This window comes from Hemibagrus wyckioides, linkage group LG22 (genome assembly GCF_019097595.1).
Source record: "Hemibagrus wyckioides isolate EC202008001 linkage group LG22, SWU_Hwy_1.0, whole genome shotgun sequence".
NCBI lineage: Eukaryota > Metazoa > Chordata > Actinopteri > Siluriformes > Bagridae > Hemibagrus > Hemibagrus wyckioides.
Window position 1 is genome coordinate 7,839,477 of NC_080731.1, and position 12,930 is coordinate 7,852,406.

The following is a 12,930-nucleotide window of genomic DNA, read 5'->3' on the forward strand; positions in this document are numbered from 1 at the left end:
ATTTAAGTTACTTTGTGGAAGTGTTAAAGTATATTCAGAAATTCATAATAATATATTGTATGTTTATGTTCATTATACAGAAGTATATCCTTTTTAATTTAGCATTTAAAAAACATTGTATTTTTTATTCGTTGTATTTTACATGATGTCATATTTCTGATCACTTTTGTTGGTTAAAACATGTTTTTAGTTTAGCATTTATTTTGTATTTATTTTATTTTACCTTAGATTCACTGATATTTTTATCACTTTTACATTATTATTTTTATTTTAATTATTGTGCTTTCTACACACTTTTTTATAAGTTTTTTTTTTCTGTTTTATTTTAGCTACTTTGGGGGAATTTTTAAAAATAAATAATTTACCTTATTTATTTACTTTATAATAGTATTAAGTTTTCTCTATTATTATACTTAACTCTTCGCACTGAGTTTCATTTTAAATGTACAAAAGGTGTCATTAAATTAATAAAAAATTTTGTTACTATTGCAATAGAGTCAGTATTCCTAGGAAAACGTATAACACTGAAGAATTCCTCTTATTCAAAGACTTTTTTAAATACATTTCAACACTTTAATTACAGCAGTTAATAATAACCCTGTGACATGCATTTGTTCTTCTCATTAGTGCTTAACTCAAAAGTCACTTCACATAAACTGTTATCACTACAACCTTAAACAAGGATGTTAGGAAGAAGAATGGAAAGTGTAAAATATGTACACAAGGCAAAGTAGACAGAGGTCACACTTTTTAAGAGGAATACAGTCCGAAACGTTCAATCACTTTTGGAAGACTTTTGGAAAATATGACACGGAAAGCGCCGTACAATATTTTCCACTGTGTCTGGATATCAGCTTAGAGCAAAGTCATTAGAGCATCTTTCAGCATGCGTTAGTGATATACAATGGCAGTAATGACCACTACTGGACAGTCTTTTTCAACAGACCTCACACTCACACCCTCTTGACTGATAGCTTTCTGTGACGGCAGGAGGCAAAGACCGGTTTTTGGTAGGTGACACGGGAAGATCAATTCTCTCGGGACAAATGCCTGCCGCATATTTTCCTTTGGCAAACAAAGAGAGTGAGTGATGTTTGCTCGAAATAAGAAGTCGAATCTCTTGTGTTTTGATGAGGAGGCCACCTGGGATGCACATCTCCATCATCATGTCGCATGTTGAGGGGAAAAGAGAGACAGGAAGAGAGACTGAAAATCTACAAAGCAGCCGCAGAACCAGGCACAAACTTCTGCAACCGGTTGCATGAGCGTGCTTGAGAATGTGGTGGTGTGATGAATTTCAGAAAATACTCAACATTCTAATTCAAATTGTATTCATCACATACACAATCATACAACTTATCGTACAAATTTACGACTGTACCTTTTATTAAAAATGTAATTCTATAGAGTAAGGTCATTTAAAAAAAAATGAAAATAGAATATAATACAATGAAATAAATCGGATAACAATAAAAATGAGATAAAATAAACTAAGATGAAGCTGAAATAGCTGTGCAAAATGAAACAGTGGCATTAGCTATTAAATTAAATACATAAAATACATTAAATACACAAAGTCTAAAAAAAAAATCCAGCAAATAAAATGAAAGAGTTGATAGAGATAAAGGATGAATAACTGACATGAATAAATTGCACTTAAGTGCGTGTAACTCATGGCAAATTGGATGTTTGTTTTTTTTTGTATTTATAGATTTTTAATGACTATTAATTCATAACTATTATCAAAACTATTTATCAGCAATTCGCTTGGACATGGTGCTGATGTAGTGTAAAACTTCCATAAATAATATTCCATAAATAAGATACGCTACTTACAGTATCGATTGTATGATCATTCAGGTCATATACGTTACCATATATATAGATATATATATCGCGATTATTCTACATTGAGGCACTGGGCCTAGTAGGGCTTAAGGTGTTGTGATGTGTATGAGATCCATACAATAGATCCTGGAAACAACTAGTGTGTAGCTACAGTTTTAATACATTAGTGCTTAAAGTTTACATTCACCTTATCAGTGCCTCCCCCTGCAGCAGATACCTCCCAAATGTTGTTTGGTTTACCCGGAGGGGGGTGCCATGCTGAGGAACCCTGGCATGCTTAGGCAAACGGATTTAAATGAACCTCGGTCACGTGTAAATACACCCCCATGCATCACAACAAAAATATGTGAACACAAACAACGGCTTACTGGTTGGCTTTTGTTCGAAAACATCTTGTCAAGATCGGCTCGGGTGAGAAGGTCTTGATTGCTTATTTTTAATCCTGTGATTCAAAGGACACTCACTGTATAAAGGATCAGATACTCAACAAGGCCAAGCATCATAGGAAACTGTAAACAGAAAAAGATGGAAAAGAACAGGATGTCGCTCAAAAAAAAAAAAAAAAAAAAAGGGAAGAGAAAGGATCACAAGGACCAGATGGATGTCAGGGGAACATCTGTTGCATTTCCACAGGGGTGAGTCCCATCAACAGGTTGTGAAAGCTGGGGATTACAGCACTGATGGAAGGAGGGAGAGCAAAAACATCCACCATTTCTTTTGCCATTTTTGTTTTTTTTGTAAACAAAGAAAGATTCCCTCAAGAGTCATGCATTACCATTTCAGATAGCCTCATTTGGGAGGGGGGTAACCTTGCCTTTGGGTAAACACAACTGGGAAAAGAGCCCAAGTCTTTAAATTGGCATCAAAGAGAAATGCCTATCCCTTATTTCCAAAGGTCCTAATGAGAGAAAAATCACTGCGCTGGTGCTGCTGAATTCAAATGCAAAGTGACTTCTAAAAATAAGTTCTGTCTAGACAAAGCTGGTGCCAGCGATAAAATGAAATGCAAATACAGTTAAAGCAAGTGGTGCTCATCATGAAGGGTGTTTTAATGATAATCCCCAGTGTGGATAATAACACTGAGTAGATATTTTACATATTATCTCACCCTCATATTCGATGGATGTTATTAAATCGGGTGCATAGCCAGTTTACACGACAAGACCACAGGTTGAAGTTGGTTAAAATTCAGATGTAGGTTTGGTGTTATATATTAGTTCTTGAATATTTTTGAAGCCGGATTTTAATATTTTGTCACCTGGTATCTCTTCTACAATGATTTCCAGAATATATGGACATATAGTATCGATAAATTCTTCCCCACCAAATTTTTCATAAAATCTGTAGATATAACTACAATTCGTAATGTTAACAAAAATAACGTAAATACAGATTGCGAGAAAATGAAATGATGGTGCAAGGGTCTCACGATCCTGTTTACATGGTCACACTGTGCCTCACCAGGGGAAGAGAAGGGCCCTCGTGTGTTCTCTCCAGCAGGTTGAGGCTGTCTCGATGCACCTCCTCCGCTTTGAGGGTGGGCTCTTTCGGCGTGACCAAAGGGAAGCAGACCGAAAGAGAGAGCGAAAGAGGGAAAGGGGCACAGGTCTTTCTCAGGCAGCAGACTGGAGAGGCACGTCAGCCACAGACGTAGGGGAGGGCGGAAAACTGGATCAAAGAGTCGCTAGGGCAACCTGTGTGACACACATTGTATTAAAGCAACATGGGCAATTTGAAAAGGGAGGGAAAGAAGAAGAAGAAGAAAAAAAAGATGCAGTGGAGGTAGTGTAGATCAGGAGGTTGGGTTCTTATCTATGCAAGGTCTAGGAAATTTGGGTACAGTCAGTTTAGATGGGAAGGTGATGAGAAGCATAGATTTCCAAAATGGAAAATGGCTTAGAGGTTTATTTTCTTTAAGAAATGTAAGATTATTATTGATGATAAACGGGTTACACAATATTAAAGGAAAGCAGTAGTGACTGCTGTAGAGTTCTGTAATAGTTTTCGTTAGGCTTTTTCCTTCTAATTAAAATTTGCAAAATATTTCCTAGTAGTGTACATCTTTAAATTTTGTTAAAAATGGCGGGGGTTTTTTTTACTGAAACCGACAAATAAATCTGACACGCACAAAAAGATATCCGTGGAAAAAAAACGAAACGATGTGGTGAATGTTTTATCAGTTAGCCGTATTTTATCAGCTGAACTTTCATTCAGGCTGAAAGAAGAATCGCAAATGTAAATGTCTTACATAAACATGACATGGTTAGAGCTGTTATTAGCGCAGTGTTTAACATGCCTGTGCTCATATGAGGAACAACTCTGATGTAGATCTTTTAAAGAGACACCTGTGAGACATAAAATATCACACTTCGGAGAGAGACAGTAATCTAAATTTACAGAGAGTGATTCGGATAATACTGTTGGGAAGCATCGGGTTAGGGTGCTCAGAAAGTGGCGGGCCAGGAAACGAGGTGGCAGACGGGGAGGGGTCCGCATAGACAGTTGGAAGGCATTAGACTAGTGGACAGGGACTTGTCAAATGCAGCTGTTGTAGCCACTGATTGATAGAGTTTGTATTCCAGACCAAACCTGAAACAGCCCAGGCATTCCCTAGTAAAGGGGTGTGTCATCTCAGGAAACAGCAAAATTAACAGTATCACCAAAGACGCCTGTATATAAACATCTTAAGGGAAGAGATTATTATAATTACATATAAAATACTAACGATGAACACAGAGGTGCAGTGACACGACTTAATGTACTCTCCTATATGCATAAATCAGGTGACAAAAATAATATTTGGAAATACAAAAAATGCTTTACTTTTAAACAACAAAACATGTTATAGAGTATTAAATTGCTGTACCTTAAAGTTTTACATTAAAAGACACTATACATGTACATATACACCTATTGATTTGATAGAAATTTGCTTGGCTACTGACAAAAATCTCTTCTTGATTAATTTTTTTATGAAAACATCTGATCCCGGACCTCAAGTTTGCGATGACTGTGTTTAAGGGTCAATGTCTTTTCTGTCCAGTGATAAAGAACAACATCTTTTGAAGGAGAGGTAAAACAAAATAAAACATCTCCTTCAGATGAACAGCACTCCCTCATTGTTTTGTCTATATGGACAATTGTTTCGTTTTTTGGTTTTCTTCTTGTGTCCCGAATCATATCCTGACGCTTTGCAGCTCCTTCTCTTCCAAAAGGCTGATGAGCTGCCTGAAGCTCAACCTCACAGCCTCCATGTTGTTTATTGAGCTGCCCTCAAGGATCCATCTCTTCCCTCTTGCCGGTGGCTCCAATTCCAAATACTTCTTTATCTGGAAGAAATGAGATACACTCATTCAGTCATGGCTGTGTTTTAATAATGGCATGTAGCTTAAGTCTGCTCTGTCAAAAATAGCATCAACCAAAGCATTATCTCTATGACAATTTATTTGGGGACATGTTTGGTCTTGCTCAGTATGCCATGTCTGGCAGCCTTAGGAAAAAAAAATCTTTTCCAGGAGAATTGAAATGGAAATGACAGAAGCCTGAAACTGGAGAATGGAAAAGTGTTGACTTTATTACACATCCCCAATTTTTTTTCATGTTCTATAAATAATCTTCACTTCTTAAGAGAAAGGGGAAAAACAGCTGGAACAGGAAACCATTAAGAATGTCGAAGATGTAAATGCAGACAGCTATAATGCCAAGGTTACCGACCTCTTGTATGCAAGGAATTAACCCGTTTGGTTAATATGGTAACGTATGATTACAAGGATCTCGTGTTAGGACGGTATTTTACACATAATTTACTTTTATATGTCAACACTTCATTACACTGAGAATAAACCAAAGCCATCTGTTATACAGAACATTTTCAATTATACAAAGATATTTTGGTCCACTGCGCCAAAGAATGTGCAAGAGCCATTTGGTTATTTAACAATAAGAATCCATGCGAGTCTTCAATCACTTTACAGATTATAAATATTAATAAAGGCCACTAAATGGCTTATGACAAGAAATAACATTTCCAAACCATTCCTAGTCATAGCAAATTCAACATTATTTTATATGACATGATTACTGGGATGGGCTGCAGATCCACCATGACCCTGATCAGGATTAAGCACTTACTGAAGATGACTGACTGAATCCATAAATAAAAGAATGAATGAATGACGTGACATGAGGTAAAACCACCTGTTTTAAATTAGCTGATGAATCTTATCAGTTACCTGCTTTAAAAAGTAGCATCAGATTTCCTCAAGTAAATTAGATAACCTGCTAAAACAGTGTTCCTCTTGATTGTTCAAAGATAAGGGCAAGGAAGTCTAACAGATGGGTTTCACTGTTTATCACATTGTAAGATCCACATAAAGTTTATCGCTGTTTATATTGAAAATGAATTAGCTGTATGCCTGGAAATAAACTGAGGCATTGATTTCATCAGTCTGCTTTCAGGGACCTACTCATCAGTTCATTCTTTAGGCTGACTATTAAATAATCATCAGTCATAAGAAATCATAAACACACACAGGTAGTGTGTGTAAATAAAAATAATTTAAAAAAAATAATAAAACTCCATGTGCTGTATAAATTCTTTTGCTCTGTATTTTCTAGTTAAGGGAGATATGTGTACATGCTATACTGAGAGTCTTTCTGCCTCTACTATGATGGCCAATCGCAACAAGTCAGAAGATTGCGTCTCATCTTTCTTCTTGGAGAGTCTTTATGGCACATCGAGCTGTGGCTTGATCGTAGTGTAACATAAGTTTAATGACAGATTAAGTCACTTCAGCGGGCGTGAGCCCTGGGGCCTGGCTGACCCAAACAGTGTTAACAAATCCATCCTGGTAACAGGAGCCGCCTCAGACCGACACTGAGGCACTTCGTCTGCTCTTCCTGACAGTCTCTCTGTCTGTTGCAGGCTGGCTTGTGGGGGATACATCCTTTTCAAACCAATGTTCCCTCACTGCACTAATGTAAACATTGTAGAATGGGTGTACAGAATGCAACAGTGAATTTCTTACATTACAAATTGTGTCTAGATTTGGAGAAGAAAAATAGATATCGAGTAGCTGAACGAAGATCTGAACTTCAACAGCTTCATCTAGTCTAGATGCTGAATAGTCTTCCTTCAATGTAGGCATGTCTTTTAAAGCGTATGTGAAGGACTTTCCAGTTTAAAGAAAACAACCTGGAGAAATCCACTTCACCTATGCATGGATGCCTTGTTATAGTCAGCCAGCTGATGCAGATGGATGATACAGCTGATTAGAGGCATTTCTTAAGGTATTCCCAATTCACTAGAAAGATATAGCAAAGATACTGAATATGTCCAGCTGCTCTTTGACATGTATATATTGCTATTACATCTCATTGTCTATGATGTGAGCCAGGCAGGATCAGCATGTGTCAACAGAATAAAGTCCAAAGAATCCATCCTGTTTGCCAAAGTTTCCTTAAATTAGCTGAAAACAATGGTATAAATGCAAATAATTATCAGTTTCAAACACTTATTGCTTATTATTACTTACTTGAACCTAAGCACCCATGCTTTATCTGTGATGTAGTCCATCAGGCCTGGTATGGGATGGCCGTTGCATGAAGCAAGACTGCACTAGTGGGCTAGTTGCCAGTAACCACACTACGATCCCAGCAGAGCCATCTGGCCAAGAGAGCTACAGTAAATCCTACTTGACCTACTGATCCTGAACTCACGCAAACTGTGAATTGCATCCACACCATTACAACATATTAACCACTGAAACACTTGACTGCAGGCATGCACGCTTTGTCGAAATCCACTCTTGACGAAGGATAATCTCATGGGTGCAACTGTGAAATTCCATACAGGTTCGAAGACCTGGTTACCTGCCCAGACAAACAGCCAGGAGTTCATGTTGTAGAACATGTCAGACTTAAGTGAGCAATACCGGGTTCATGTTACTGTTTTTGAGTATTATGAAAGTTTGCGTGACCACACTGGGTTAACACCATTGCCAGATGAAAAAAAAAAAAAAAAAAAAACAATTTCTGCCTCTTATTAAAACTAAACCCTTATTATTATTATTATTATTTGCTCGTTGATCCTGTGGTAAAAACAATCTATCAAGTTAAAGGGACCACATTTTAACCTGACTTAAAATAATATTTGATCGTCATTTGCAGCAGTCTTTCAAATGTATGGAGGGTTTTTCAAACTCCAGAAATAAGATGTGCTTGTAATGGTTGTATGTTCATCCACACCCCAGCTTCTGCACTTGTTATTGGACACATGCAAGTCCACTGGCGAAAAGCACTTTCTGTGTAAAAGAGACCACCATGCTCAGATATCAGAGACAATCAATTAGTAAAGCTGACAAGCTACACCCCCAAAGATATCAGTGACCTGTGAAATGGCATGCACTGTAAAAGAATGTGAATCAATAACACCAGACGCACTTACCATGAAACTGAGCTGGTCTTGTTCATTTCCTCTACGCCTAAAGTGTCTCTTTTCGTGTGCTTAGCAGTAGTCTGAATTTTAAATCACATACCTTAAAGAGAAGAAAAATGATTGGAAACGTAGCTTATGAACCACCGAGACGGAGAGCTACGGACTTACTTGAGCGGCAGGCACATGAATTTTCACAAAGTTGATTGAAATGAATGCCCTTTTTACCCGTTAATTGAGTACAAGCAGCATGTGACATTAACACCACAGCTCAAGGTGAATAGCAGCACTAGAAGCAGTGTTAGAGACAGGAAGAAAAAGATCAAGTAAATAGAGGATCTAAAAATTCCCGCATCCTCAGGTAGGTTCCTAATATCCCTACGAGGAGAACAAGCAGTCATAGCCAAGATCAATAAACCCTTGTGCTGTGCTGGAGTCTTGCCAAGGTCTTGGTGGGCAGTAAATGAAGACTTTAGGCTGAAGATTTATCCTGGCTAAAGATTTACTGTCCTCATTGCTCTGATGGTAGACTTAGAAATGGTTCAAAGAGATCTGTCTCACCACTCACTCTCAGCTCAAAGCTGGCTGACCAGTGCCAGATCAGAACCAACCTCCAGGGCACCATAAATCTAATTCAGGAGGCACAGGGATGCTCATAGAGGCCCTTCCAAGTCTTCAGAACAATGCTATTGCACTTAAGGTCTACGGACTGTGATAATGTACTTTCCATATTGGCAGGGGCTTCAAATGTGCATAAAAGATGTCCTGAAGATATTCCCATTTGGACAGTGAGGATTTTGACCTCTCTTTCTTTATTTTTTACAACCCCTAAGGTTTTCATTTATCTTTTCTCTCTCTCTCTCTTTTGACAAGATCAAATGACTTGAAAATCCACTGACTGCTAACAGGTTTTGCTGGCTCTTTAAATACAACTGAGGTCACACCATAAGCATGGTTGAAAGAATAGAGCAAAAAAAAAAATTAAGAGTGTGTCAGGTAGTGTGACCCTGCCAGGAAAAGATGAGCACACGAGAACACTCTGTATTAGTCCTTGAAACCAAACAGCAAAAAAACCCACTGTGCAGCGACCACATGCGTGGAAGCAGCTTTACTAAATCCGAAGGTAAATATATTTCCAGATATTGATCACACAGATGTCTGCATATGGTGAACATAGCCAAAACCCAAGTCAGTGATGCTCATCTTTGTCAATCCATAAATAAACAGTTGGGTCATTGAGTAGTGTGTGCTTCTAGCACAGTAGTGACCTCTCAGTGGCTTGCAGAGGTGCACAGGGGAGATTTGTTTGTCTAGCCATATTATGCATTTACAGTAACTCGATTTATTAGGAGCTGCCAAGGGTTTCCTGACAGCAAACACCTGGGCTATTTGAATCGGTTGAGCTGGAAGCCTGCCTGCTCCGACACAGTCAGGAACCAGTGCAGAAGCACCTTCTCTGGATCGACTGCCTGCTTCTTTAATAGTTAAAGCTTGTATAGTGGTGCTGGCTGGCAATACAGCAAGCTACCCAGTGGGGCCCTGGGTTTTGGGTCTGTCGGGAACCTTTGCAATCCCAAGTTCCTTTTAACTTTTTATTATCGCAGCACCAACAGATTATCTATTGGACAGAGGTGCAGAAATGTGGGCCTCAGCACACACAGAATACCTTACGAGCCTCTACTGAATATTTCCTAAGCTCCTTTAACTCCCAAGCTTGGGAACATCGACTTAAATTCAAGGTTCTTTTGAAAAGTGAACTGTGCCTCCTTGACAATGTGTTAGTGCTGTTCGCGTGCTATACTTGACAACATTTTGGACAAAAAAAAAAAAAAAAATGGGAGAAAGACACAGGAAGGAAGGAAGGAGAGGGAGAGAGAATGTAGACGGTTTTCAGTAAATTGAAAACAGAGGCTCTGAGGTTCCAGTACATGAATGTTGATAGAGCAGAGAATTAGAGCAGGAGAAGAATCAGCCGTCTGTATTAAACAATTCCTTACTAAACAAGTCTGCACAAGTTGGGTCAAGTTTCTCCGAAGCTTCATAGCATTAACTGAACTAAGTCCTAATTCTACTACCATCATCTGGCTATAGAAGTAATGCTTGTGAGATCTTCTAAACACAAAGCTAGAATGGTTACTAATTTATATGTAGCATATGTGCTTTGGTACTGGAAAATATTCTGAAGGTTGTATATGAACAACCAAAATTCTTACATATTCATACACCTAGTCATGTTTTCACCAGTTACAGTATGTGTGTGCACTAGCCATATAATACCTTCACAAACAGCCATTCAGACTGATTTTGTGAGGAAGAAAATGGCATTTATTAAGCAGGCTATGAATTAGTGGACGAGCTGTACAGCTTTTATAAAGAGGATTTCGTGCATTCAAGTGTAATTTGAGTGTCTGTGTCTGTGAGAGAGCTGTCACCTAGTCTCAGTACATTTACACCTCAAATTATGCCTTTTTATCACTACAATAATGGGTCTGTAAGATTATTTTCAACCACAAAATGGATTCTCTTTATTAGGATATAGGTGGGTGTGTTATTCAAGTCAATTTCTTTCACAAATAAACAACTATAATGACACAAGCACTCACCCAAACAATTGCTTATACCCGAGTTAGCATAATTTTTCTTGTTAATTCTATGATTATTTTTCTTTATATCAGTTATATTTCTGCCCAACAGAAAAGGAGAGTTTAAAGAAATAACGTGTGCTAAAAGTTGTCTAAGAAGTTCCTGAATGTTTTTAAAACCCTTGCTAGCTTAACTAGATAAAAATGTAATATCTGAATATTATTTTAATGAGCTCATAATGCATTTGTAGGCAAAATCTATATATCTTAGAATGGAATATAATATAATGCAATTTTCACAAATTCCAAATATCTATTCACATGCCAGAATGCCATTGCAAAGATTATAGAGAACTGCACAACAGAACTAACTCCTAATATTACAGTCAAATCCAATTATAGAACCTATTTGGCACAGCAGGCTCAGTGGGTCAAGTGTTATATTGTCCAATCAAACATTCGCAAGTAGTTTATTCACAAATTCCCATTTCAGACCTTGAAAATGTTAAAAACCGAGCAATAAAAAGACTTTCAAACATCTGTATACAAGCTGGTGGATTTGTGCTTCAAACTGACCCTTTTTCACATTTAAAGGTAGTGAAACAAATGTTTGTTCAGGTGCTGCACATTTTATATAGGTTCTGTTCTGAATTTTGATTCACATGTATAGAAGGAATTACAGGGGCTCCTGAAACAGTGAACAGGAAACAGTGAGTAGACATATACCTATAGTGTTTGGATGGGAAAGTGTGGCAACGCTCCAGGGGAGACTCGATACAATCCAAAAGTGTTCCCATGGGAAAACAGGCATTTGTCAGAGTAGTGCATTTTACTTGTTTTACAATTGTGGGTAAACTTATGAAAGTGCCTACAAGCACTTTATTTCATGAGAAGCTGGTTTGGGTTTATGACTATAAAAGTATACAGCTCCAGTTCATTTCAATCACAGTTTTGCTTCAACAAAGAAATGGTTTGATGTTCTCAGCATCGTTGCAGTGAAATCAGGAGGATAATGAGGAAGAAATATAGCACATGGACAAATTTGGAGCAAAATGTATTTTACATATCTTCAGATAAAGCTGAAAAGACTCCCATGGAGGATGATAAGAGAGGAGGCATTTATGTTGAAAAACACTATAAGTAGCATATCTAAGGGCAGAGAGGAGAGTAAATGAAATGTCATTAACGCCAGAGTCTGACACTTTATCTACTTTGCAGTTCTTCATTCCACCAGCCCAAGAAAGAATTGTCAGTGAAGCTAGAAATATGGAAGACATGCAGGCGAAGTCGTCAGTGAGCTTCTATACAGATACAAAGGTGAAGCTGCTTTCAGTCTTCAGCAAGCTGAAACTGGATGAACCATTCCACCATGTATCTGGAGATATTCAACACTCGATCAACAACAATCAGACTTGACAACCATGAGTCCGGACCTGCAAGGCTTGTCAGGGATCAGGAATGTGTTGGACAAATGGGTGGAGCGCTTGCCTCAGATGTACAACCCTTGACTCATGGTCATTGTGGATGGGGTGCTTGTCCCAGTCATATGAGTGTTCTCCTTATTTGTACTCCTGTTATTCTATACTATAAGTCAGTATGCAAGGTTTTTAATTAAATATTTTGGGGAAAAAAAGGTTTACTTTGAGGAAAGTTATGTGTAGAGTTGGCCGTCCTTTCCAATCTGTATATGTCTCACAAACCAAAAAATCTGTGTTAGATTGTGGCATGCATTTTTCACAATTAGGAAAACAGGATAATAAACAAATAATAAAAGTAAAAAAATAATAATATTTGAGTAAACATGTTAATTAGAAGCCATTGTTCACAAATAGCCCAGTAAAAAAAAACAACTGCTGCATATACGTGCGTATGGCCTCGACTGAACCATTGGTCCTCTTCCATTTGAAGAATAACTAAAGAGAGGAGACACACTGGATTCCCAGCATTTGATCCTTATGACTCAGCAGTGGAATTGGGAGGTCAGGTCAGATGTGAATGAGCTTTCAGAAGTCTCATCTTGGCCTGTAGGAGCCAGTCTCCTGACCTCGCCTGCTGGCTAGACAATAG

General features: G+C 38.0%; 1 protein-coding gene across 1 annotated transcript in view; it reads right to left on the reverse strand.

Moving 5' to 3' along the window:
* Positions 1–640: 640 nt before the first annotated feature.
* Positions 641–12,930, reverse strand: part of arl15a (ADP-ribosylation factor-like 15a) — a 79,580-nt gene continuing 67,290 nt past the window's right edge. Inside the window, exon 5 of the mRNA XM_058375083.1 lies at positions 641–5,177. Within this exon, the coding sequence (XP_058231066.1) occupies positions 5,025–5,177 (153 nt within the window). The 3' untranslated portion in view covers positions 641–5,024. The remainder of the gene's footprint in view (positions 5,178–12,930) is intronic.